The sequence below is a fragment of the Hyla sarda genome, chromosome 8 (assembly GCF_029499605.1).
Source record: "Hyla sarda isolate aHylSar1 chromosome 8, aHylSar1.hap1, whole genome shotgun sequence".
Classification (NCBI taxonomy): Eukaryota; Metazoa; Chordata; class Amphibia; order Anura; family Hylidae; genus Hyla; species Hyla sarda.
In genome coordinates, this window is record NC_079196.1 from 51,398,548 (window position 1) to 51,423,985 (window position 25,438).

Below are 25,438 nucleotides of genomic sequence, written 5' to 3' on the forward strand. Positions count from 1 at the left end.
CGTCACAACCCCCACCCAAAGCGGGACTGCAACGCCCCCTCCATATATCTCTATGGGAAAGCCATTTGACAATCTTTAGAAGCCAAAAATATATAGCAAACATGGATCTTCACAGGTGCATAAACAGCAATACATTAAGTGGAATGGATCCTCAAGTTCATATTAATGATTTATTCCAAGCACATAAAAGCAATGCGTTTCCTGCCCGTAGCAGGCACTTCATCAGGCAAGTGTGTATATGCAGGTGTTGTGCCCTTAGCGCAACATCTTTTGGTAATTGTGACCTTTATTGCACTTATCTATTACTATAAACGTACCACACTAGGGGCGCGTGTGCCTTTTTTCCCCTTTTTGTCTTTACATTTGACAATCTTTGTCTCTTCCATACAGATATAAGGAGGAGAGCCAGTTAGGGGTCATGACGCACCGCTCCTGGAGAGAGCCAGGGCCCTGTACAGGAGATTGTGGGGGGTAGCTATCCTGCGGATAGGTGATACGTTTTTCAGTAGTGTTTACGATAAGATTTCTCCTTTAAATTTCACAGAAAAAGAATGTTTGTATACTCACTAGGTTATGCAGATGCTTTACATGTATTTTTTTATGTGTCTAGCTTTTGTATGTGGCTCACAAATCCCTCTGTTCTGCTGCTCACTCATTCTGATATCCACTGCTCATGAAGAGGCGTGTGCAAGGCAAGCACTTATTCACCATTCACTTCCTCCCTGAGTCTGCTGTGCAGTGCTGGGTCTCTTCATCCAATCACTGCAGGGCAATTCTATGGGCAACTCAGCAACTTTTCCTCTAGACAGGTTTTTATAAATCTCCCCCTGTGTTCCCACCGTCAGCGGAGTGCCAGCAGAACATGATGGCGCTAGAACCGCTCAGAAATCAATGGGACTCTGCTGCAGCGGAATGTGAGGGATTCTTCTGCGGAATTCCGAACTGAAATTCCATTGTGTAAATATGGCCAAATAGAGTCTGTGTGATAAATAGACAGAGATGGACAGACAGATGGATAGATAGATATGAGATAGATAAATAGATAGATATGAGATAGATAGATAGATATGAGATAAATAGATAGATATTGGACAGATAGAGAGAGATATGAGATAAATAGATAGATAGATATGAGATAGATAGATAGATAGATAGATAGATAGATATGAGATAGATAGATAGATAGATAGATATGAGATAGATAGATAGATAGATGAATATGAGATAGATAGATAGATATGAGATAAATAGATAGATAGATATGATATAGATAGATATGAGATAGATAGATAGATAGATGTTTGTGCACTTCTTCAAATAGCATTAAAATCACCAGTAATAATAATAATGATAATTCCCTACAACTCCCGGCTGTCCGGGCATGCTGGGAGTTGTAGTTTTGCAACAGCTGGAGGCCCACTGTTTGGAAAACCCTGCCCTACATAAACATTTAAACCATTAGTGATATTACACAAGATATGGTGTATATTGGACAGGGCGATTGTATAGAATGAAATAATCCATATATCAGTGACCTTTGGGAGGACCCAGGAGGTGGGGATGGGGATGCTGTGTATCAGTGCAGGGAATGGGGGGAGCAGCTGGGATACCGAAATAGGATGTGACATTCCCTCCCCTCTGCACAGCAACTCTACAATTCCAAATCCCTGTGTGCAGCTCATGCCAAAGATGGTCAACAAGGAGGCGCTGTATCCAATGGCATCAGCCTGGGAAACACTGCAACAGCCAAGCAGCTGAAAAAGGCATTAACACTTCATCGCCCGCACCCAGAGCTCTGCAGGTAAACAAAGATAATGCACAAGGGGCTTCAATGACATGTGAGAAAGTGCAGGCAGGTAGGTGATGCATGCACCAAAATACATGTGCCCCCGCTTCTATCCATGGGGGATCACGGTAAAATCCAGCAACATATGGAAGACAATGAAAAGACAAAGGCTTATAATAAAATGCATAGACATGAATGGGATCTTATAGCAGAATGGACATATGAAGTGCCTCCTGTGATAGACATTGCTGCAGAAGGCAATGTTTGGGCATCTGTTATCACTTGGCACATATGCCGTGTAGATAGGAAGTTATAGGAGGGATATATTATTGATCGGATTTGCATGCCAGTGGCTCTGTGCCATAGTTTTAGTGCAAGAAAGAGGTGACTTTATCCTAAGGCTGACAGCTGGGAGCTAATCCCAGTAGTGGATAAGAAGAGGCATTGATGGTAATGGGTTTGCAGTTCTGTCTTACAACCCTAATCTGTATATACAATAATAGAACGGCAGAAGCCGACCCAGGAGGCAGCGGCTGCCCACACAATAGCATTTCATTGTGGTCATTCTCATCATGAATCTGCAGGAGGCGACGTATTATTTGGGGAAGCTGGGACAGAGTTGGGTAAATAGAAGACGCTGTTGACTGATGCTTTATACCCATCGCAGCTAAAAGTATCAGGAAGCAAATAGAGAAACTCCATGAAGCCGAATCCGATTTTGCTGTAGGCTATATAAACAAGTGACCTGGTAATGTATCCAGAATATATTGTATCCAATGTTGTATTCTAGAATAGCACTGCTACTGTGTTAACCTTGTAATGTATACGAGTACACACAATGGGTCTTCTTTTCTTGGCTTTCACAAATGTATCCTGGGATTAGATGTCAGCGTTTCCGTGTATTGCTATTCATTTTCCAATCCAATTATGAGTATTAATCTTATTTTTTGCTTTTCTTCTTCTTTTCCTCCTTCTACCGCTTTCCCTCTGGTATTGTTTTACAGCCATGTCACAAAAGGAGTTTGAAGATTACTGTCTTCTATACAATGACCCGAGCCACCGTGTAGAATTCCTTGACTCATTTAGGACATTTTATAAAGAAGGTCTATTCACCGATGTTACCTTGATGAGCTCCTCTGGGAAGATCTTTCAGTGCCATAAAGCAGCTCTTGCAGCATGCAGTCACTATTTTAAGGTGATGTTCACAGCCGATATGAAGGAAAAGTCCAACAATCAGATCAAGTTGTCTGGTATTGATCACACCATCCTCGAAACACTACTGAACTATACTTACACCGCACAGATCAAGATAACAACCAAGAACGTCCAATGTCTTCTGCAAGCGGCTGACCAGCTCCATTTCGTATCAGTCAAAGAGGCCTGTGAAAAGTTCCTGGTGAGGCATCTGGATGTTGACAACTGTCTGGGAATGCATTCTTTTGCCGAGTTTCACGTGTGTCCGGCTTTGGAAAAGGAATCTAGAAGAATCATTGTTTCTAGGTTTCAAGAAGTTTGGACTCAAGATGAGTTTGTGGACATCAGTCTTGAGAAGCTGCTGTATATCTTCTCCCAGAAGAACCTCAATGTGTGGACGGTGGAGGCTCTTTTACAGCCTCTCATGAGATGGACTGCACACGATTCCAGGAATCGGCTTGAACATATTTATGAGCTATTGAAATGTATCGAAGTTGATGTGGATGAAAATTACCTCAGGACCTCATTGAAGTTGCACAAAAAACATCTGCTCAATGAAAATAAGATACAATCTTTACTGTATTATGCTTTACGGACTAAATCGCTAGAAGTGCCCAAAAGATCAACAGCCAACATGTATGTAGTTGGGGGCTACTACTGGCATCCCTTATCCGAAGTGCACATCTGGGACCCTGAGCGCAACAACTGGATTCAGGGAGTGGAAATGCCGGATCACACCAGAGAGAGCTACAGTGCTACCAGTCTAGGGCCTCACATCTACTTAACCGGTGGCTACAGGACAGATAACATAGAGGCCCTAGACACTGTGTGGATTTATAATACAGAGACAGATGAATGGACAGAGGGATGTCCTATGCTTCACGCAAGGTACTACCACTGCTCCGTCACCATGGGTGGCTGCGTGTATGCCTTAGGAGGTTACAGGAAAGGAGCTCCTGCCCAAGAAGCAGAATTTTATGATCCATTAAAAAAGGCTTGGTTTCCAATTGCAAACATGATAAAAGGTATGTAGAGTGTGCAAACTGTTATATGATCCAGAACAATTTACACAGGATAACTCAAACGCATTCATGTTACGATTTCTATTTAAGTTTTATTCATGGTACAAATGTTGAACACCAGTAAAATCTAAAATCTCAGCCCCTGTGCCCGCGCCATTTCTATGACACACTATTGCATAATGTTGCAGGAATTACTCACCTAGTAATACATCTTTTGCTGCATAAGGTATTATTTCCAATGCGTTCCTCAAGTCCTCCCCAACAGGTCATGTTTTCGGGATTTCCTTAGTCTTTTACAGGTGATATAATTATGGTCAGTGCATCAGGCATCAGCATAGTTATATGACCTGTGAAAAATTAAGGAAATTCTAAAAACATGAGAGGGAAGATTTATTACAACCTGTCAAGAGGAAAAGTTGCTGAGTTGCCCATAGCAACCAATCAGATCACTTCTTTCATTTTTCAGAGGCCTTTTCAAAGATGAAATAAGCGATCTGATTGGTTGCTATGGGCAACTCAGCAACTTTTCCTCTGGACAGGTTTTGATAAATCTCCCCCATCCTGTTGAGGGCACTTGAGGACCACACTTGGGAAACACTGAGTTAGACCCTTTAATATATTGAGCCAGTAATGCCAGCTCCAAAGATGACGTGATATTGCCATTTCCTATCAACATTGCTTTACAGTAATTGGTGGAGTATATAGCAGACTCCCACTGATCAGACACCGAGGGCATATGTGCATACTGTGATATATGCCAGGAGATGCTTCCAGCATATATGTGTCCTTCCTTAAAGGGGTACTCCGCTCCTAGACATCTTATCCCCTATTCACAGAATGGGGTTAAGTGTCTAATCGCAGGGGTCCGGACTCTGGGACCCCCCGCAATCTCCTGCTCGGCCCCCCGAGAATCCGCATGCACAGTTGGCGTTCTGAACATAAATGTTCAGGACGCTGGGGTCCTGTGCCGGTGATCGCGGGAGACCCATCAGTCTTACCCCCTGCAGTCAGACATCTTATCCCCTATCCTGTGGTAGTACTGGAGGACATGCTGAGATGCATTGAATGAGATGACATAGGCTCTATCCCATGAAAAAAAAATATAGCAGAAAAAAAGAATTAGCTCAACATTTATATGCACAATGCAGGTATGGATACATCACCGGGGCACATCAATGTATTTTTTAATAGATTCCCAATAAATGTAAAGATATAGATAGATAATCCAAAAAATGAACAGCGGCAAAACTCCAATACGGTGAAAAAAGTTATGGTCTTTATTCACACAATGTGATGCAACGTTTCGGCTTGCTCATCAAGCTGATGGCGTGGTGAGCAAGCCAAAACGTTGCATCACATTGTGTGAATAAAGACCATAACTTTTTTCACCGTATTGGAGTTGCCGTTGTTAATTTTTTGGATTATCTACACAGGACCGCATTGCAGCAGGCACCCGTGCATCTTTACTTTATAGAGTGCTGCCCTTTTTGGAAACCTAGATAGATATAACTGTATATATTGGTATACCTTGGAGCTAGAGGATCTCACATTTATCGTCCATAGGCTGCCGTGTAAAAAAGAAATGTATACATTTAAAGGGAATTTGTCACTAACTATGTATTAGTTACAGTATTTATTATGTAGTTAATATCCTAAAATTGCAGATTCTTCAAACACAGTGCATTACTGCTCTTCCACCTGCCGCTGCTGATTGACAGCTATTTGCCTATACACCAGTGTTTCTCAACCAGTGTGTCTCCAGCAAAAATACATCTCCCAGTAATTATCGAGTGTTTTCTGAAATCTGCAAAATATCCACATAGTCAAAATTTATTTGGAAGGTTACCAATAAGTTGAGAATAGAAGGAGGAGAATAACGCATGGCTGCAGGATCAGACTACAGGGTTTGTTTGCAGTCTGTAACCATGGAGACTGATAGGGTTGCAGAGAAGTTGCAGGCGCAAAACGATGGTAAAATGTTTAGAGGGTCCCTATAATTTTTACAAACTTCTGACATGCTATAGTAACATGACTTGAATTTATTTTTTTTATTTTTTTCATAATTCTCTTTATTATTTCTTTAACATATAACACAAAAACATTAAAATTACATATACCTAACCCAAAACAATAACAAAAAACATTATAAAACACACTCACATCTATCAGTCATTCATCTATTCCTCCATCTGCTTTGAGGTTATCAAATTAGGTTATAAACTGAGATTAAAGATAAATTGCCATTGCTTTGACGTGAATTGATTGCCTAATTCTCTTTCTCAAGATGACTGGGAGGGATGGGATTTTACTCCTGCATAGGAAATTAAATGAGCATATGCCCTAGATATTCCTTTCTCAAGAGATTCTCCATTCTGAAAATAAATAAAAGTTGATCCCAAAGGTAGGTTCATTTTTCTCATTTGTAGGATTAATAATATTCCTTACACAATAGTGGGGATATATGCCCCTAATAAAGGACAGGCTACATTTATTCGCTCAGTATTGGCAAAAAATTCCTTTGACCCTAGACATAAAGTAATTGTAATGGGTGACTTTAATATAACCTTATGGCCTTCAGTTGATTCAATATCACCTTGTAAAGCTAGTGAACCTACACAGTTGTCTCGAATTATATCTAAGTATAGACTCTATGATGTATGGAGAATACAAAATCCACCAGAACATGACTACTCCTTTTTTTCTCATAGACATAGAGTCTATACGAGGATTGATTATATATTGGTTATAGATCCACTTTTGGGACTATGTGAAGAAACGTCAGCGGGAACAATAGCGTGGTTAGAAGATGCCCCAATAGCAGTAAATATTTGTGTCTCAACCTTAAAATCACATCCATCTTTATGGAGAGCGAGTTCTTATGTCCTGTCTAATCCCAAATTTAAAAATGATCTAAATAAAAAAATACAAGAGTATTTTTGGCATAATGAAGGAAGGATATCACGACAATATATTTTGTGCTGTGCATTCAAAGCAAACATACGGTGACATATAATAGGTCAGACAGCTTACAATAGGAAAAAAACGACAACACAAAGGCTCAAAATCCAACAAGACTTAGCCGCACCTCATAGACAAAACAAACTTCATTTTTCAACAGAGCTAGCCGAACGTATATATCTAAACTTAAAGAGGAATTACATTTGTTAGCTCTGTACAAATATCATATAGCTATGAGACGACTTAAAGGGGTTCTCCACCATAAGGTGATTTTAGTATGTACCTGGCAGGCAGTAATGGACATGCTTAGGAAGGATCTGCACTTGTCTTGGGGCTATATGGCTATGTCATGAGATTACCATAACACTGTGGCTAGCTTTTTGTGAACTTGTATTTCCTGTTTGACTTTTCTTTTGACTACAAATGCCACAATTCCATTTTCCTCCCTCCTACACATCAGCCACCCCACCCATTGAAACATAAATGAGCTGCCTCCATTCAAAGACCTGTGGTTTTTAATCAGGGTGCCTACAGCTGTTGCATTAGTTGCAGTTGATCTCTCTCCCACCAAGCGATCCCTCCACCCATTGAAGCAGACAGGCTCCCTGTCAGGTCTCGGCCGCATTGCAAGCTGGGAAAAATCAGAGATAACAGTGATTTTGTATGCTGATAAAAATAAATAGTGGAGTGAAAATCACAGAAGAATTGTGAGAAAATCATCACACACAGGTACAGACACTATATTATGAACTACACTAACTTTACAGCCCTTGTAGCATAGTCAAATAAAAAAAAAATCCTGGAATACCCCTTTAAGGTAAAGTTATATTGGCAATCAAATAAACCAGGAGCCTATTTGGCCAAGCAAGTTAAAGCTAAGGAATTGAAGTCAACTGTTACCTATTTAGAAAACCTTGATGGATCTAGGGTATATAACCCTCAATCCATAGCTAATGTTATTTCAGTGTACTATTCAAAATTGTATAATATTTCCGATGACCCAAGCATTGTTGAACCTACACCTGCAGCAATAGAATCCTACTTATCTGGTATTACTACCCCTACCCTGTCATCTATACAAACAGAGAATGTATCAAAATTAATTACAGAGGTGGAGGTAACGCAAGCCATTAAAACTTTGAAAAGTGGGAAAGCCCCAGGCTTGGACGGCCTTATTAATGATTTTTACAAACTACATATGGAAACTATGGTTCCACAGCTCACTAAATTATTTGGAGAAAGGCAGTGGTGATTACTATTCCTAAATCCGGAAAACACATTTTGAATCCCCCTAACTATAGACCAATATCATTGATAAACACAGATCTCAAAATATATGCAAAGATTTTGGTGTTGCGTTTGGCAGAGACCCTCCCCACTTTGGCCAAGTGGGGTTTGTAAAGGGCCGCCATACCTCGGATGGTACCCGACGTTTTGTGGATTTGATTACGAGAGCAAAGCTTGGTCGAATGCCTTCTCTGCTCCTATCTTTGGATGCGGAGAAGGCATTCGACCGAGTTCATTGGGGATGTTTAAAGGCAGCTTTATATAAATATCAATTGCCCCCTGTATTTATTAACTCTGTTATGGTGATGTATTCAAACCCATCAGCAAGAGTTTTTACCGGTGGAGCTATTTCTAAAGAAATTTAAATACATAATGGCACGCGACAGGGATGTCCCCTGTCCCCCCTATTATTTACCATAATTCTGGAACCTTTCGCAGAATATTTACGAATTTCAAAGATGGTGACAGGAATTAAAGTGGGGAATATTGACCATAAAATTGGGTTATATGCAGATGCTGTGCTGATAGCATTGACATCACCGGATATAGTTCCCTTCCACCTGTTATGGACCTTATTCAGTTATATTCAAATGTGAGCTATTATAAAGTAAATATCAATAAATCGGTTATTCTGCCAATTTTTATGGCAGATAAAGAAAAAGAAGAATGGTCAGGGAGATATAAGCTAAAATGGGCTACAAAAGTATTACTTAGGCTGGGTTCACACTACGTTTTTGCCATACTGTTTTCAATCCGTTTTTCTAAAGAAAACCGTATGGCAAAAAACGGATGGAACAGTATGGGAAAAAGTAAACCGTATGCGTTTTTAAACAGTATACTGTTTTTAAAAGTGCATACAGTTCCGTCAGTTTTTATTTAAAAAAAAACCCATACGTTTTTGAAAATGTTGTCCATTTTTAATGGGAGGGGTCTTGGGTGGCGACTTTAGGATGCAAATGCGCATGTGCAAAGTAAAAACGTATACGTTTTTCCGTATGGAACCGTATATATGTGCGTTTCCCATTGACGTCCATGTTTAAAAAAAACGTATGCGGTTGCAGTACGTTTTTTAAACCGGAGTCAAAACCGTGGTTGACCACAATTTTGTCTCCGGTTTAAAAACCGTACTGCAACCGCATATGTTTTTTTTTTAACATGGACGTCAATGGGAAACGCACATGTATACGGTTCCATACGGGAAAAACGTATACGTTTTTACTTTGCACATGCGCATTTGAATCCTAAAGTCCCCACCCAAGACCCCTCCCATTAAAAATGGACAAAATTTTCAAAAACGTATGGGTTTTTTTAAAATAAAAACTGACGGAACTGTATGCACTTTTAAAAACAGTATACTGTTTAAAAACGCATACGGTTTACTTTTTCCCATACTGTTCCATCCGTTTTTTGCCATACGGTTTTCTTTAGAAAAACGGATTGAAAACAGTATGGCAAAAACGTAGTGTGAACCCAGCCTTATCTGGGGATTGAATTATCTGCAGATTTTGTTAATCTTCCCCTTTTAAATATCAATCCATTAATAACTAAATTAAAGGAAGATATTAAATTATACTCTCGAATCCCGACTTCATGGATAGGACGAATAGCAGTGGTGAAGATGTTTTTTACCTAAGATTTTATACTTATTTCAAAATCTGCCTATACTTTACCCTCCTACCACTATGAGACAGTTACAATCTATAATTTGGAGATATGTTTGGAAGGGAGGTAGAGCTAGAATAGCGGTTGATATTCTATATGCACCAGTCTCGGCAGGAGGACTTGGATGTCCAGATTTTGCATGATACCACAGAGCAATAATACTTAAAGGGGTACTCCGGTGGAAAAGGTTTTTTTTTTTTAATCAACTGGTGCCATAAAGTTAAACAGATTTGTAAATGACTTCTATTAAAAAATCTTAATCCTTCGAGGACTTATTAGCTGCTGAATACTTCAGAGGAAATTCTTTTCTTTTTGGAACACAGTGCTCTCTGCTGACATCTCTGTCCATTTTAGGAACTGTCCAGAGCAGCATATGTTTGCTATGGGGATTTTCTCCTACTCTTGACAGTTCTTAACCCCTTAAGGACTTAGGACGTACCTGTAGGTCCTAAGCCTGCTCCCGGTGTTAAAAACGGGGTCACGCCGTGACCCCGCATCACACTGGGTCGGTCCCGGCTGCTAATCATAGCCGGGACCCTGGGCTAACAGCGCGCGGCATCGATCGTTGTGCCGCGTGCTGTTAACCCTTCAGACGCGGCGATCAAAGTTGACCGCAGCATCTGAAAACGAAAGTAAACTCTTCCCGGCAGCTCAGTCGGGCTGATCGGGACATCTCGATAAAATCGCGATATTCCGATCAGCTGGGACGCAGGCGGAGGTCTCCTTACCTGTGCCCGCGGCGTCCGATCGGGGTTTGATTGCTCCAAGCCTGAACTACAGGCTTGAGCAATCGAGCCCCTATCTCGCTGATCCGTGCAGAGCTATGGCTTTGCAGGGATCAGCATAGGAGATCAGTATGGGAGCTATAGCACTGCAAAAAAAAGTGAAAAAAAAGTTAACAAAGGTCATTCAACCCCTTCCCTAATAAAAGTTCAAATCACCCCCCTTTTCCCATAAAAAAAAAAAACTGTGTAAATAAAAATAAAAACAAACATATGTGGTATCGCTGCGTGCATAAATGTCCGAACTATAAAAATATATCATTAATTAAACCGCACGGTCAAAGTCTAAAATAACATATTTTTGGTCGCTTTTATATCATGAAAAAATGAATAAAAAGCGATCAAGAAGTCCGATCAATACAAAAATTGTACCGCTAAAAACATCAGATCACGGCCCAAAAAATTAGCCCTCATACCGACCCATACGCAGAAAAATAAAAAAGTTATAGGGGTCAGAATATGACAATTTTAAACGTATAAATTTCCGTGCATGTAGTTATGATTTTTTCCAGAAGTGCGACAAAATCAAACCTATATAAGTAGGGGATAATTTTAACCGTATGGACCTACAGAATAAATATCAGGTGTCATTTTTACTGAAAAATGTACTGCATAGAAACGGAAGCCCCCAAAAGTTACAAAATGGCGTTTTTTCTTCAATTTTGTCGCACAATGATTTCTTTTTCCATTTCGCTGTAGATTTTTGGGTAAAATGACTGATGTCACTGCAAAGTAGAATTGGTGGCGCAAAAAAATAAGCCAAAATATGGATTTTTAGGTGCAAAATTGAAAGGGTTATGATTTTTAAAAGGTGAGGAGGAAAAAACGAAAGTGCAAAAATCGAAAACCCCCAGTCCTTAAGGGGTTCAAATGGACAGAGATGTCAGCAGAGAGCACTGTGCTCGGGATTCAGCAGAGAGCTCTGTGTTCCAAAAAGAAAACCATTTCCTCTGTAGTATTCAGAAGCTAATAAGTACTGGAAGGATTAAGATTTTTTAATAGAAGTAACTTACAAATCTGTTTAACTTTCTGCCACCTGTTGATTTAAAAAAATGAAAGTTTTCCACCGGAGTACCCCTTTAATCAATTAAAATCATGGTGGCATAAGGATCCAGATAAGATATGGGTGACACTGGAGGCAGATCTGATGGACCTGCCCGATGCCAACACTTCCCTGTGGATCAAAGCAATCTCATCATATCCAATAATAACAAATTCTCCCATAGTGAAAGCTAGTCTAGTATAAAAATATGGCAAAATAGTGTGACAAAAGGTATACTAAACTTCTTCGATTATTCGGAAATTCCGCTAAGAGTCCTACAATGCCTCCTTCCACATACAGATTTGAGGCGATGGGAAACTCTGGGTATAGAGAAATTGGGTGACAGTGTGGGGAAAACCTTAAAGGGGTACTCCGGTGAAAACCTTTTTTCTTTTAAATCAACTGGTGGCAGAAAGTTAAACATATTTGTAAATTACTTCTATTGAAAAATCTTAATCCTTCCTGTACTTATTAGCTGCTGAATACTACAGAGGAAATTCTTTTCTTTTTGGAATGCTCTCTGATGACATCACGAGCACAGTTCTCTCTGCTGACGCTATTATAATAATCATAACGCTTTACTTATTGTTGTCCTTAGTGGGATTTGAACCCAAGTCCCCAGCACTGCAAGGCAGCAGTGCTAACCACTGAGCCACCATGCTGCCCTTAGCATACATCTGCTATGCATCTGCTATGCATGGTTGCTAAAATGGACAGAGATGTCAGCAGAGAGCACTGTGCTCGTGATGTCATCAGTGTTCCAAAAAGAAAGGAATTTCCTCTGTAGCATTCAGTAGCTAATAAGTACTGAAAGGATTAAGATTTTTTAATAGAAGTAATTTACAAATATGTTTAACTTTCTGCCACCAGTTGATTTAAAAGAAAAAAGGTTTTCACCGGAGTACCCCTTTAATGCCCTATGCTGATATTTGTATGAAATTTAATATTTAATCTAGGGACTTTTTTAAAATATTTACAAATTAGACATCTTGTAACTTCCTTGTACTTGTTATGACTTGAATTTCTGTTTACCGGGGTCTAAGTGCTGAGACCCCCACAGACTGCTACAACAAATGGGCAGAATTGCTCTGCTGAGTCTCTCCTCAGAGCAGTGTTTCCCAACCAGGGTGCCTCCCGCTGTTGCAAAACTACAACACCCAGCATGCCTGGACAGCCAAAGGCTGTCCAGGCATGCTGGGTATTGTAGTTTTGCAACAGCTGAAGGCACACTGGTTGGGAAACACTGCTATTCACAGTAAAGAGTTTACACGGTATAGATAGAGAGCTGTCAATCAGAGGCTACTTAAGCGGATGCTTATGAATCTATATATATAAACCTCAATGAGGGAGATTTATCAAAACCCGTCCAGAGGAAAAGTTTCTGAGTTGCCCATAGCAACCAATCAGATCGCTTCTTTCATTTTTCAGAGGCCTTTTCAAAAATGAAAGAAGTGCTCTGATTGGTTGCTATGGGCAACTCAGCAACTTTTCCTCTGGACAGGTTTTGATAATTTTCCCCCAATGTGTGTGTGTGTATGTATGTGTGTATGTATGTGTGTATGTTCCAGCATCACCTCCAAACGGCTAAAGATATTAACATGAAACTTGGCACACATGTTACTTATATGTCAACAACAAACATAGGATAGGTGATTTAACCCTTACTCACCCCCATTTGCCAGGGGCTGGGTTTATGTTTAAAGTCCCATACAAGTCAATGGGAAATATATGTTACTACATAACTTCCCAACGGCTGGAGATATTTCGATATTACTTGGTCACATGTTACTTATATGTCCACTAAAAATCTAGGATAGTTAATTTAACCCTTAACTACCCCCATTTGTGAGGGTCAGGGTTTTTGTTTAAAGTCCCATGCAAATCAATGGGAAATGTATGTTCCCACATAACTTCCGTACGGCTGGAGATATTTCAATACCTGGTATACATATTACGGGTCGGGATAGGAGGACAGGATAGGAGGACGGGACAGGAGGTCGGGACAGGAGGTCGGGACAGGAGGACGGGACAGGAGGACGGGACAGGAGGACGGGACAGGAGGTCGGGACAGGAGAACGGGACAGGAGGACGGGACAGGAGGACGGGACAGGAGGACGGGACAGGAGGACGGGACAGGAGGACGGGACAGGAGGTCGGGACAGGAGGACGGGGCAGGAGGTCGGGACAGGAGGTTGGGATATGGCAACAATATGAGGACGGGATATGAAGTCAAAAGCTTCCTCCTTTGTTTATTTTCCTCCCCAACAAGGATTAGGATGGAAAAACCGGTCAACGCCGGTACTCAGCTAGTATACTACTAAATATGCGCACATCATTGCACTGACTATTTCGCTGTGCTCAATGTTCTGGATAGAAACAAGGGTTTTTTCTTTACATTAGCTGCACACAGCAACACATGGATAAAATCACTGACTCTGCCACTAATTTACACTGTCCCCAAGAAGGGCACGAACAACATAGTGACAGATTCCCTTTAATGCATACTCTATAACTGGATGGCTGGGACGGGTTCCTCCAACAAATGCCATCTGTTGACCATCTGTTAGCCGTGGGATCTCATATGGCATATATGGATGGCATATGAATATATTAGTGTGAAACCTGAGGAATTGAAGTCCTTAATGAAATTCAAGCAAAGTTAGGATGGAGGAAATCTGGAAATGGCAAGTATATCTCTAGACCTTTATGTACATCATAAATTCTAAGAGTGTCCGTTTTACAAAATTAAATATACCTTGTGATAACTGTGTTTTAAAGGGGTATTCCAGGAGTTTTTTTTATATATTTGACTATGCTACAGGGTGTGTACAGTTAGTGTAATTCATAATATAGTGTCTGTACCTGTATTTAATGGTGGTCTCGCAATTCTCATGTGATCTTTGCACAGATGTTTATTTTTAGCAGCAATCAAATTGAGTGTTGTCTGAGGTTTTCGCAGGTTGCAGTGCAGTCCGAGACATTACATCACTAGTCAGGTGTATAAAAAGGAGCTTGTCTTCTTGTCTTCTTCAATGGGTGGGGAGACCACTGGGTCAGAAGGAGAACATTCTGCAGTGAATTGTAGTTTGGCCACAGCTGGAGGCACCTTGGTTAAAAAACACTGGTCAATTAATTACAGCATAGCATGGAAATCAGCACACCTGTGGTTCAATGGGTGGGGTGGCTGATATGTGGGAGGGAGTAAAGTGACTTCACACTTACAAACAAGAAATTCTGGGACATGTGGTTAAAGGGAGGGAACTTGAACAGGAAATAGCATATCACAAAAAGAAATCAGCAGTGTTATAGTGGAAGCACAACATAGCCATTTAGTCCCAAGACAAGCACGGATCCTTCCTAAGCATGTTCATTACTCTCTGGCAGGTAAGTACTAAAATCACCTTATGGTGGAGAACCCCTTTAAACTACTGCTTGGGGTTTGCTATAGCAATCCAGACTAAAGTGAACCTGTCACACTGAAAATGCAGTCTACGGGCACCATGTTATAGAGCAGGAGGAGCTGAGCAGATTGATATATAGCTATGTGGGAAATGTTCCAGGATAACTTGTCACTTATTCATGTTAATCTATGGTCATTCGGGGTTAAACATGAGGGAGGTCCTACTCAGTGATTGACAGCCATCTGTGCGCATAAGTTTGCACCACCCACTTGACTACTTTGCCTATTCTGGTCTAAGTAATCAAGTGGCCAGTCCTGCACAGTAGTGATTGATGTTACGCCTAGCGCTCCGGGTCCCCGCTCCTCCCCGGAGCGCTCACGGCGTCTCTCTCCCCGCAGCGCCCCGGTCAGTCCCGCTGACCGGGAGCGCTGCACTGTCATGGCCGTCGGGGATGCGATTCGCACAGCGGGACGCGCCCGCTCGCGAATCGCATCCCAGGTCACTTACCCGTCCCGGTCCCCTGCTGTCATCTGCTGGCGCGCGCGGCTCCGCTCTCTAGGGCGCGCGCGCGCCAGCTCTCTGCGACTTAAAGGGCCAGCGCACCAATGATTGGTGCCTGGCCCAATTAGCTTAATTGGCTCCCATCTGCTCCCTGCCTTTATCTGACCTCCTCCCATGCACTCCCTTGCCGGATCTTGTTGCCTTGTGCCAGTGAAAGCGTTTAGTGTGTCCAAAGCCTGTGTACCTGAACTTCTGCTACCCATCCTGACTACGAACCTTGCCGCCTGCCCCCGACCTTCTGCTACGTCTGACCTTGCCTCTGCCTAGTCCTTCTGTCCCACGCCTTCTCAGCAGTCAGCGAGGTAGAGCCGTTGCTAGTGGATACGACCTGGTTGCTACTGCCGCAGCAAGACCATCCCGCTTTGCGGCGGGCTCTGGTGAAAACCAGTAGCCTCTTAGAACCGGTCCACTAGCACGGTCCACGCCAATCCCTCGCTGACACAGAGGATCCACTACCTGGAAGCCGAATCGTGACAGTAGATCCGGCCATGGATCCCGCTGAGGTGCCGCTGCCAAGTCTCGCTGATCTTCCCACGGTGGTCGCTCAGCAATCGCAGCAGATTGCCCAACAAGGACAGCAGCTGTCGCAGTTGACCGCCATGTTACAGCAAATTCTGCCTCTGCTACAGCAGCAACCATCTCCTCCGCCAGCTCCTGCACCTCCTCCGCAGCGAGTGGCCGCTCCTAACCTCCGCTTGTCCCTGCCGGACAAATTTGATGGGGACTCCAGACTCTGCCGTGGATTTTTGTCTCAGTGTTCCCTGCATATGGAGATGTTGTCAGACTTGTTTCCTACAGAACGGTCTAAGGTGGCGTTCGTAGTGAGCCTTCTTTCAGGAAAGGCCTTGTCTTGGGCCACACCGCTCTGGGACCGCAATGATCCTGCCACAGCCACAGTCCAGTCCTTCTTTGCTGAAGTCCGAAGTGTCTTTGAGGAACCTGCCCGAGCCTCTTCTGCTGAGACTGCCTTGCTGAACCTGGTCCAGGGTAATTCTTCCGTTGGCGAGTACGCCATACAATTCCGTACTTTTGCTTCTGAACTATCCTGGAATAATGAGGCTCTCTGCGCGACCTTTAAAAAAGGCCTATCCAGTCGCATCAAGGATGTGCTGGCCGCACGAGAGATTCCTGCCAACCTCCAAGAACTCATCCATCTAGCTACCCGCATTGACATGCGTTTTTCTGAGCGACACCAAGAGCTCCGCCAGGAAAAAGACTTAGATCTCTGGGCACCTCTCCCACAGCATCCTTTGCAGTCTATGCCTGGGCCTCCCGCCGAGGAGGCCATGCAAGTGGATCGGTCTCGCCTGACCCAGGAAGAGAGGAATCGCCGTAGAGAAGAAAATCTCTGTCTGTACTGTGCCAGTACCGAGCATTTCTTGGTGGATTGCCCTATCCGTCCTCCACGCCTGGGAAACGCACGCACGCACCCAGCTCACGTGGGTGTGGCATCTCTTGGTTCTAAGTCTTCTTCTCCACGTCTCACGGTGCCCGTGCGGATTTCTCCTACAGCCAACTCCTCCCTCTCAGCCGTGGCCTGCTTGGACTCTGGTGCCTCCGGGAATTTTATTGTGGAGTCCTTTGTTAATAAATTCAGCATCCCAGTGACCCGTCTCGCCAAACCGCTCTACATTTCCGCGGTCAACGGAGCCAGATTGGACTGCACCGTGCGTTACCGCACAGAACCCCTCCTGATGTCTATCGGACCCCACCACGAAAGGATTGAGTTCTTCATTCTCCCCAGTTGTACCTCTGAGGTCCTCCTCGGTCTGCCATGGCTCCGGCTTCATTCCCCCACCCTTGATTGGACCACCGGGGAGATAAAGAACTGGGACTCTGCCTGCCATAGGAAGTGCCTCTCCCCCCCTCCCAGTCCCGTCAGGCAAACCTCTGTGCCTCCTCATGGCCCCCGTCCTGGTGTCACACTGCCCCGTGCCAGGCTTCGCCCTCTGCCCTCCCTCCCCATTCCCACTCCTGCTGTACTGCCTGCCGTTGAGGAAACCCTCCATTTTTTCCCGGTGTCCTCATCCCAGGGGAGGCAGTTGCCGGTCAAAGAAAAGGGGAGACCTAAGGGGGGGGGTACTGTTACGCCTAGCGCTCCGGGTCCCCGCTCCTCCCCGGAGCGCTCACGGCGTCTCTCTCCCCGCAGCGCCCCGGTCAGTCCCGCTGACCGGGAGCGCTGCACTGTCATGGCCGTCGGGGATGCGATTCGCACAGCGGGACGCGCCCGCTCGCGAATCGCATCCCAGGTCACTTACCCGTCCCGGTCCCCTGCTGTCATCTGCTGGCGCGCGCGGCTCCGCTCTCTAGGGCGCGCGCGCGCCAGCTCTCTGCGACTTAAAGGGCCAGCGCACCAATGATTGGTGCCTGGCCCAATTAGCTTAATTGGCTCCCATCTGCTCCCTGCCTTTATCTGACCTCCTCCCATGCACTCCCTTGCCGGATCTTGTTGCCTTGTGCCAGTGAAAGCGTTTAGTGTGTCCAAAGCCTGTGTACCTGAACTTCTGCTACCCATCCTGACTACGAACCTTGCCGCCTGCCCCCGACCTTCTGCTACGTCTGACCTTGCCTCTGCCTAGTCCTTCTGTCCCACGCCTTCTCAGCAGTCAGCGAGGTAGAGCCGTTGCTAGTGGATACGACCTGGTTGCTACTGCCGCAGCAAGACCATCCCGCTTTGCGGCGGGCTCTGGTGAAAACCAGTAGCCTCTTAGAACCGGTCCACTAGCACGGTCCACGCCAATCCCTCGCTGACACAGAGGATCCACTACCTGGAAGCCGAATCGTGACAATTGACAGTTCTCTTTATGCCTCCTACATGACTACTTAGCCCAGAATGAGCAAAAACGTATGAATTATATGAACAAAAACTTCATGAAACATGAATAAATGACATTTTCCACCAAATTGCATATCAATCAGCTCTGCTCCTCCTGCTTTATACCATGATGCCTGCAGATTAAACTGCATTTTCAATGTGACAGGTTCCCATTTAAATTTAGGTGTAACATAACATAAGCCCCCGCCTCCATTTTTACCTACTTGATGCTGCAGAGCTGCTAATATTTTATATTATATAAGGAAAACAGAATAAATGGTCACTACAGTATTTCCTCTATGCCAAGCTAAAGGGAATGTCGCTATTCACATCATGTGTCTGCACTATGTCAGAGGGATACATCAGAGAACCTTAAAGGGGTACTCCGGTGGAAAACTTTTATTTCTTAAATCAACTGGTGCCAGAAAGTTAAACAGATTTGTAAATTACTTCTATTAAAAAATCTTAATCCTTCCAGTAGTTATTAGCTGCTGAATACTACAGAGGAAATTCTTTTCTTTTTGGAACACAGAGCTCTCTGCTGACATTACGAGCACAGTGCTCTCTACTGACATCTCTGTCCATTTTAGGAACTGTCCAGAGCAGTATATGTTTGCTATGGGGATTTTCTCCTACTCTGGACAGTTCTGAAAATGGACAGAGGTGTCAGCAGAGAGCACTGTGGTCCAAAAAGAAAATGATTTCCTCTGTAGTATTCATCAGCTAATAAGTACTGGAAGTAATATAAATAATTTACAAATCTGTTTAACTTTCTGGCACCAGTTGATTTAAAAAAAAAAAAAAGTTTTCCACCGGAGTACCCCTTTAAAAAAAGATATGTTGCTGTACCCATGGTGGACCCATTAACTTTAATAGATCAAAGGCAGTCAACCAGTTTTCACTTAACGCAGCAGCTTTTTTTTCGTGGGACTCACATACATTTTGGTAATAGTATGTAGTCACTAGTAGGAGGCTACATTTGGGCTGTTAGGGTAGGGTCACACGTGCCATATTTGCTGCTGTGTATTTTTCCACCCATTGAAATCAATGGTAAACAAAATCAGTATGGCGCATGTGACCCTACCCTTAAAGTGAATGGGCTTACTATACATAGGCACACCATTTTGAAGGAATTCCAACATTTACCTCTGACATTTGCAGAAACGTGATGTGTATAGGCCTACAGTGTGATGGCTCTCACATTTTATCTTACTTAACCATAGTAGGGTTGGAAGGTTTCGGCTTTCATTAGAGTTACACTTTACTTGGTGTTGGACATGTTGGTGTTTCTTTTCCCTGCCAGCGTCTGAAGCCTCAGATGGGGTTAGTAGGTCTGGTTCTGAATGTACATAAAGAAAAATAATTTATTATATAATATAATTTCTGTATAAAAATAAATGTAATTTGCAAATATTTTACATATTTTGATACATCATTCTTTTCTCCTTACTCCTTTACTTACATTTTCTTATATTTGGTAGGTGTTGGGAATGCCACCGCCTGTGTGCTGCGTGACGTCATCTATGTCAGCGGAGGCCACTATGGATACAGAGGAAGTTGCACCTATGATAAAATTCAAAGCTTTCACTCTGATTTAAATGAATGGAGCATCTTATCTGTTTGTCCACATCCAGGTATGGGCAATGTTTTATTACTAGGATGAGGTTATAGCAAGTGACGCTGAAAAGCTATTTATACGATCACAAATGTCAAACCATGAATGAGGGACATAGGTGTGATTTACATGATATAAAAAGTGCATGATGTGACTTTTTAAGAATAATGGAGGCCACAGTGCTCTTGGGAACTTTAAAACACTTTCCCACTATATGATGTACTTATATAGGGCATAGTGGGAAGGTACAGCTATACTTGTCACAGAGCGTTCGTAGGCTCAGACGCTAAACCAACATGATGGTGGTGGGAGCTGGCTGTCAGGCACCGCTGAGCACCTGCTGCAACTATCAGGAGCGGAGCTCTGATCCTGACATTTAAAGGGGTACTCCAGCCCCAAGACATCTTATCCCCTATACAAAGGATAGGGGATAAGATGTCTGATCACGGGGGTCCCGCCATCACGCCCCCTCCCATAGAATTGCATTGAGGGGGCGGGGCGTGGCATCACATGGGGCGGAGTCGTGACATCACGATACTCCGTCCCAGTGGTCGGGAGGCATAACTCAGTACATCCAGCGCTTCTTGCAGTGCTTACAGGTGGGTGCTGCATGCTAGATTGCGGGGGTCCCCAGCAGCGGACCCATTCGAGGCAGTGAGAGCAGAAACCTGGAGAATATGACTATATCACTCTGTATGTCAGACACTATTAGCTAAAATACAAAGGGCAGGGAGTGTGTACCCTGCCCCCTCTGAATAGAAATTAATGGGGACATTGGATACAAGCTTGCCTATTTCCAGCAGTTCCATTGATAGTTAACAGGAATGACAGACATAGGCGAGTCAGTGCACTTAAATTATATGTCACATTTTGTGTTTTATATGTTATCTATAATAAAGTGTGTCTTTCCCCTTCCTCAGAGTATGGACTGTGTTCTGTTGCACTAAACAATAAGCTTTACCTGGTCGGAGGACAGACTACGATCACTGACTGCTATGATCTTGACAGCAATGAGTGGCTGGAGCGAGCGCCAACTATGGAGCGGAGGATGGAATGTGGCGTCAATGTCATGAATGGATTTATATACATCACCGGAGGCTACTCCTGGTCTAAAGGCACCTACCTACAGAGCATAGAGAAGTACAATCCTGAATCTGACAAATGGGAGCTGGTGGGAAATCTTCCCAGCCCTATGCGCTCCCATGGATGTGTCTGTGTATATAACGTATAGGCATACACATTGGCCCTCATTTACTATTGCAAACCGACATGTTTTGTCGGGTTGTGTGCCAGATGCTGGCGCATTGCGCCACAAATTCTGTCTGCGCCAGAATTTGCGCCAGAATTGAAAAAAACCCTGACTAACTCTCCATTTAGCTAAGAAAACCCGAAAACGGGGTTGGGAAAAGGGGGCGTGGTCACCGAAAAGGGGCGTATTCCCGACATTTTCACAAAATCCCAACATATTTACTAAGGTTTCCACATAAAATGTGGTGGATTTCAGCTGAGAAAAACCAGACAGATCAGAACATGTGTATAAAAAAGCAAAGTGTAGGGAAAGTGGAAAATGTAGGGAAACCTTAGTAAATACCGTGGAAAATAAATTGTAGGGAATTAAAACCCACAAAGAAACCTACACAACCCTCTTAGTAAATCAGGGCCAATGTGTGGTATATGTAGTGAATTATTCAATGTGAAGTTTAATACGTCAACTCAGGTCCATGGGATCAAACTTGTCCCAAATTATTAGTCAACTGATATTGGTTAAATATAGTAACTGGCTTTCTTTCCAGCCTGACCACAGTGCTCTCTGCTGCCACTTCTGTCCATGTCAGGAACTGCCCGATGCAGGAAAGTTTTGCTATGGGGATTTGCTCCTACTCTGGACAGTTCCTGACACAGACAAAGGTGTATATAGATCTTACTTATATAATTGTGTTTGATTTCCTTATCATTTTCAAGAGTTCTGCTTGCTGTCAGTGAATAGATTTATTTTTTAAGACTACTTTGATAGAGCCATGCCCCTGAGCGATCAGGACTAGCAGCAGTGATCTTGGAAATGTCAAGGAATTTTACCACAACATACGCTGCAAAATTGCATAAAATAATAATTATCACCTATACTCCTGAAAGGCCATCAATATTAGATTGACAGGGGTCAGACTCCCAGCACCCCAGCTGATCAGCTCTTTGAGGGGGCCACAACACTGGTGCGAGCACTGCAACCTCTTCAATGTCTTCTAGATCATTGGGGTCCGACTCCCAGCACCACATCTGATCAGCTCTTTGCACTTGTCTATGCAGTACAGGAATATGGGTGCACTACTGTGGTAGATGTATACAATGAATTTGGCTAATTCCTCAACACTGATGTTAAAATTGAGACATTCGTCAGTATATCCTTATATCAAGAACACACCAGAGCCCGCACACCAACGCCAAGGTTTCTCAAATGGCACGGGACCTAGCGCTAAACCTACCTGTGCGTGATAAGCAAAACAGGGGCCAATGGGCTATTACGGCAGCATTAGATCTACTCACAACCTTCTCCCAGGTACCCTCCAGCGTGACTGCAAGCACACATACAATGGGAGGAGGGAGAGAGGCTACAAGCCCCACCTGAGTTGGCTAATATAGGTGCATGGCCTCACAGGTGCTACCCTAATGCTGCCTGGAAGATATTCAAGGCGCATTACATATGGAGTTTACACACCTCCAAGTATAACATTTAAACAAACAACAAAAAACGTGGTCTCAAATGGCCAGAGGCGCCCAAACCCCAAATGCGGCCGCGCACCCACACTGGGGGAGCAGATCCTGCCCTTGTAGTCCGTAGCTAGGGGTGATCCCCAGCATAAAAATGCATACAATGGAGGATGCCTGCAGCGGACTACAAGTGCCACAAATGAATCCTACACCAGATAGACGGTGTGGATGTGTAACAATTAGAATAATACAATACTGTGGTAGATGTATACAATGACATTGGCTAACCCACTTGTCTATGCAGAAGCGCAGTGCTGGCCTGTTTCCATTCAAACATCTATTAGATCATTGGGGTCTGACTTCTGGTACCCCCTCCAATCTAATAGTGATGGCCTATATAGTGGAAGCACCAGAAATCTTTGCAGGCCGGATATCCCCTATAGGCCATATCCACGAGACTTACAGATAACACTGAAGCACATGTTTTGCAGAATTTTAGAATTGGTGCATTATAAGCTGGTATACATATTAGGCACATGTCGTCGGAATTGGCCGGCCATCTATTGTGTACGGGGTAGGGTTGCCACCTTGCCGGTATTTTACCGACACAGACTGTATTTTAGCCACCCTGCCGGTATTTTTATATTAAAAATACCTGCAATGCAATGGCCGGTATTTATCCAACCAATCCTCCAACTCCCGGAATTTTGCACCATAACCTATACCAGCGTTTCCTAACCAGAATGCCTCCAGCTGTTGGAAAACTACAACTCCCAGCATGCCCGGACAGCCAACGGCTGTCCGGGCATGCTGGAAGTTGTAGTTTTCCAACAGCTGGAGGCACGCCTGGTTGGGAAACACTGACTTATACTACTGTATATACTACTATATAATCCATCATGCTGGAGGTTGTAGTTTTCCAACAGCTGGAGGCACGCCTGGTTGGAAAACACTGACTTATACTACTGTATATACTACTATATAATCCATCATGCTGGAAGTTGTAGTTTTCCAACAGCTGGAGGCACGCCTGGTTGGAAAACACTGACTTATACTACTGTATATACTACTATATAATCCAACATGCTGGGAGTTGTAGTTTTCCAACAGCTGGAGGCACCCCTGGTTGGGAAACACTGACCTATACTATATACTACTATATAATCCAACATGCTGGGAGTTGTAGTTTTCATTTGGGGCAGCTGCTGAGCCACAGGCTGTATCAGGGCATGCTGGGAGTTGTAGTTAGTAACTAAGAAATTAATTTTAAAAAAAAGAAAAAGCGATCCAAAATTCACATCAAAACAAAAATGGTCCTGTTAAAAACTACAGATCAGGGCGCAAACTATCAGCCCTCATTCCGACCCCTAAAGTTATAGGGTAAGGGTCAGAATAGGACAAAATTTCCCCTGCATAAGTGTATCCTGTGATGTTATGCATATAATTAATTATGCAAATTTGCATGGCCTGTTTTTTATGTAAGAACGGTGGCAGCCCTAGTCCTGGGGGGGGGGGGTTGTTCTCCTTATTCTCTCCCGATGTTAGATGTCAGGGCAGAGAAGAATGGTTTTTATTGGATTTCAACTGCCGGATCCTTTTGTTCTCAGGTAGATACGGCCCACTTGCTGTCAACAGCAGATTGTTGCGGACATTAAAGGGGTACTCCGCCCCTAGACATCTTATCAGATAAGATGTCTGATCGCAGGGGTCCCGATGCTGGAGACCCCCGTGATATTTGTGCAGCACCTGGCATTCCTTTAGAACACTGGGAGTGGGTGGTGGGGGTCCTGATGTCATGACCACGCCCCTCATGAAGTCACACCACCCTTAAATGCAAGTCTATGGGAGGGGGCGTGGCGTGGCCTCCCATAGACTTGCATTGAGGGGGCATGGTGTGACGTCACGAGGGGGCGTGGCATGATGTCACAAGGGGGAACAAGATGTTCGAACGCTGGGGCAGCGGAGTATCCCTTTAAAGGGGTACTCCGGTGGAAAACTTTATTTATTTATTTTTTAAATCAACTGGTGCCAGAAAGATAAACAGATTTGTAAATTACTTCTATTAAAAATCTTAATCCTTCCAGTACTTATTAGCTGCTGAATACTACAAAGGAAATTCTTCTCTTTTTGGAACACAGTGCTCTCTGCTGACATCTCTGTCCATTTTAGGAACTGTCCAGAGCAGCATATGTTTGTTAAGGGGATTTTCTCCTACTCTGGACAGTTCCTAAAATGGACAGAGATGTCAGCAGAAAACACTGTGCTTGTGATGTCAGCAGAGAGCACCGTGTTCCAAAAAGAAAATAATTTCCTATGTAGTATTCAGCAGCTAATAAGTACTGGAAGGATTAAGATTTTTTTCATAGAAATAATTTACAAATCTGTTTAACTTCCTGGCACCAGTTGATTAAAAAAAAAAAGTTTTCCACCGGAGTACCCCTTTAAGTGCCGATTCCGAAGGGGCTGCTTTGAAATTCCGTAGTGTGAACAGGCCCTAAAAAGCTGCTACCTGGTACCACTCATTAAATGAGTAGACCAAATGTCCAATGCTATAGTATGTGTGGCTATATCTATACAAAACTACTTAGACTTTACTACAGATAATAC

The 25,438-nt window shown here is 43.5% G+C and overlaps 1 protein-coding gene across 3 annotated transcripts; it reads left to right on the plus strand.

Annotated features, from left to right (window-relative positions):
• Nucleotides 1–1,609: 1,609 nt before the first annotated feature.
• Nucleotides 1,610–24,876, plus strand: KLHL23 (kelch like family member 23). 3 transcript variants are annotated; one of them, XM_056535339.1, is made up of 4 exons: nucleotides 1,610–1,801; nucleotides 2,791–4,005; nucleotides 19,992–20,144; nucleotides 21,046–24,876. In XM_056535339.1, exons 2-4 carry the CDS (start codon nucleotides 2,793–2,795, stop codon nucleotides 21,354–21,356), a joined length of 1,677 nt encoding a protein of 558 aa, XP_056391314.1. In that variant the 5' UTR covers nucleotides 1,610–1,801; nucleotides 2,791–2,792; the 3' UTR covers nucleotides 21,357–24,876. The 3 variants fall into 3 exon arrangements, with proteins under 3 accessions (XP_056391314.1, XP_056391313.1, XP_056391315.1); XM_056535338.1 differs by lacking the exon at nucleotides 1,610–1,801 and adding an exon at nucleotides 1,829–1,856; XM_056535340.1 differs by lacking the exon at nucleotides 1,610–1,801 and adding an exon at nucleotides 1,921–2,534.
• The last annotated feature ends 562 nt before the right edge of the window (nucleotides 24,877–25,438 follow it).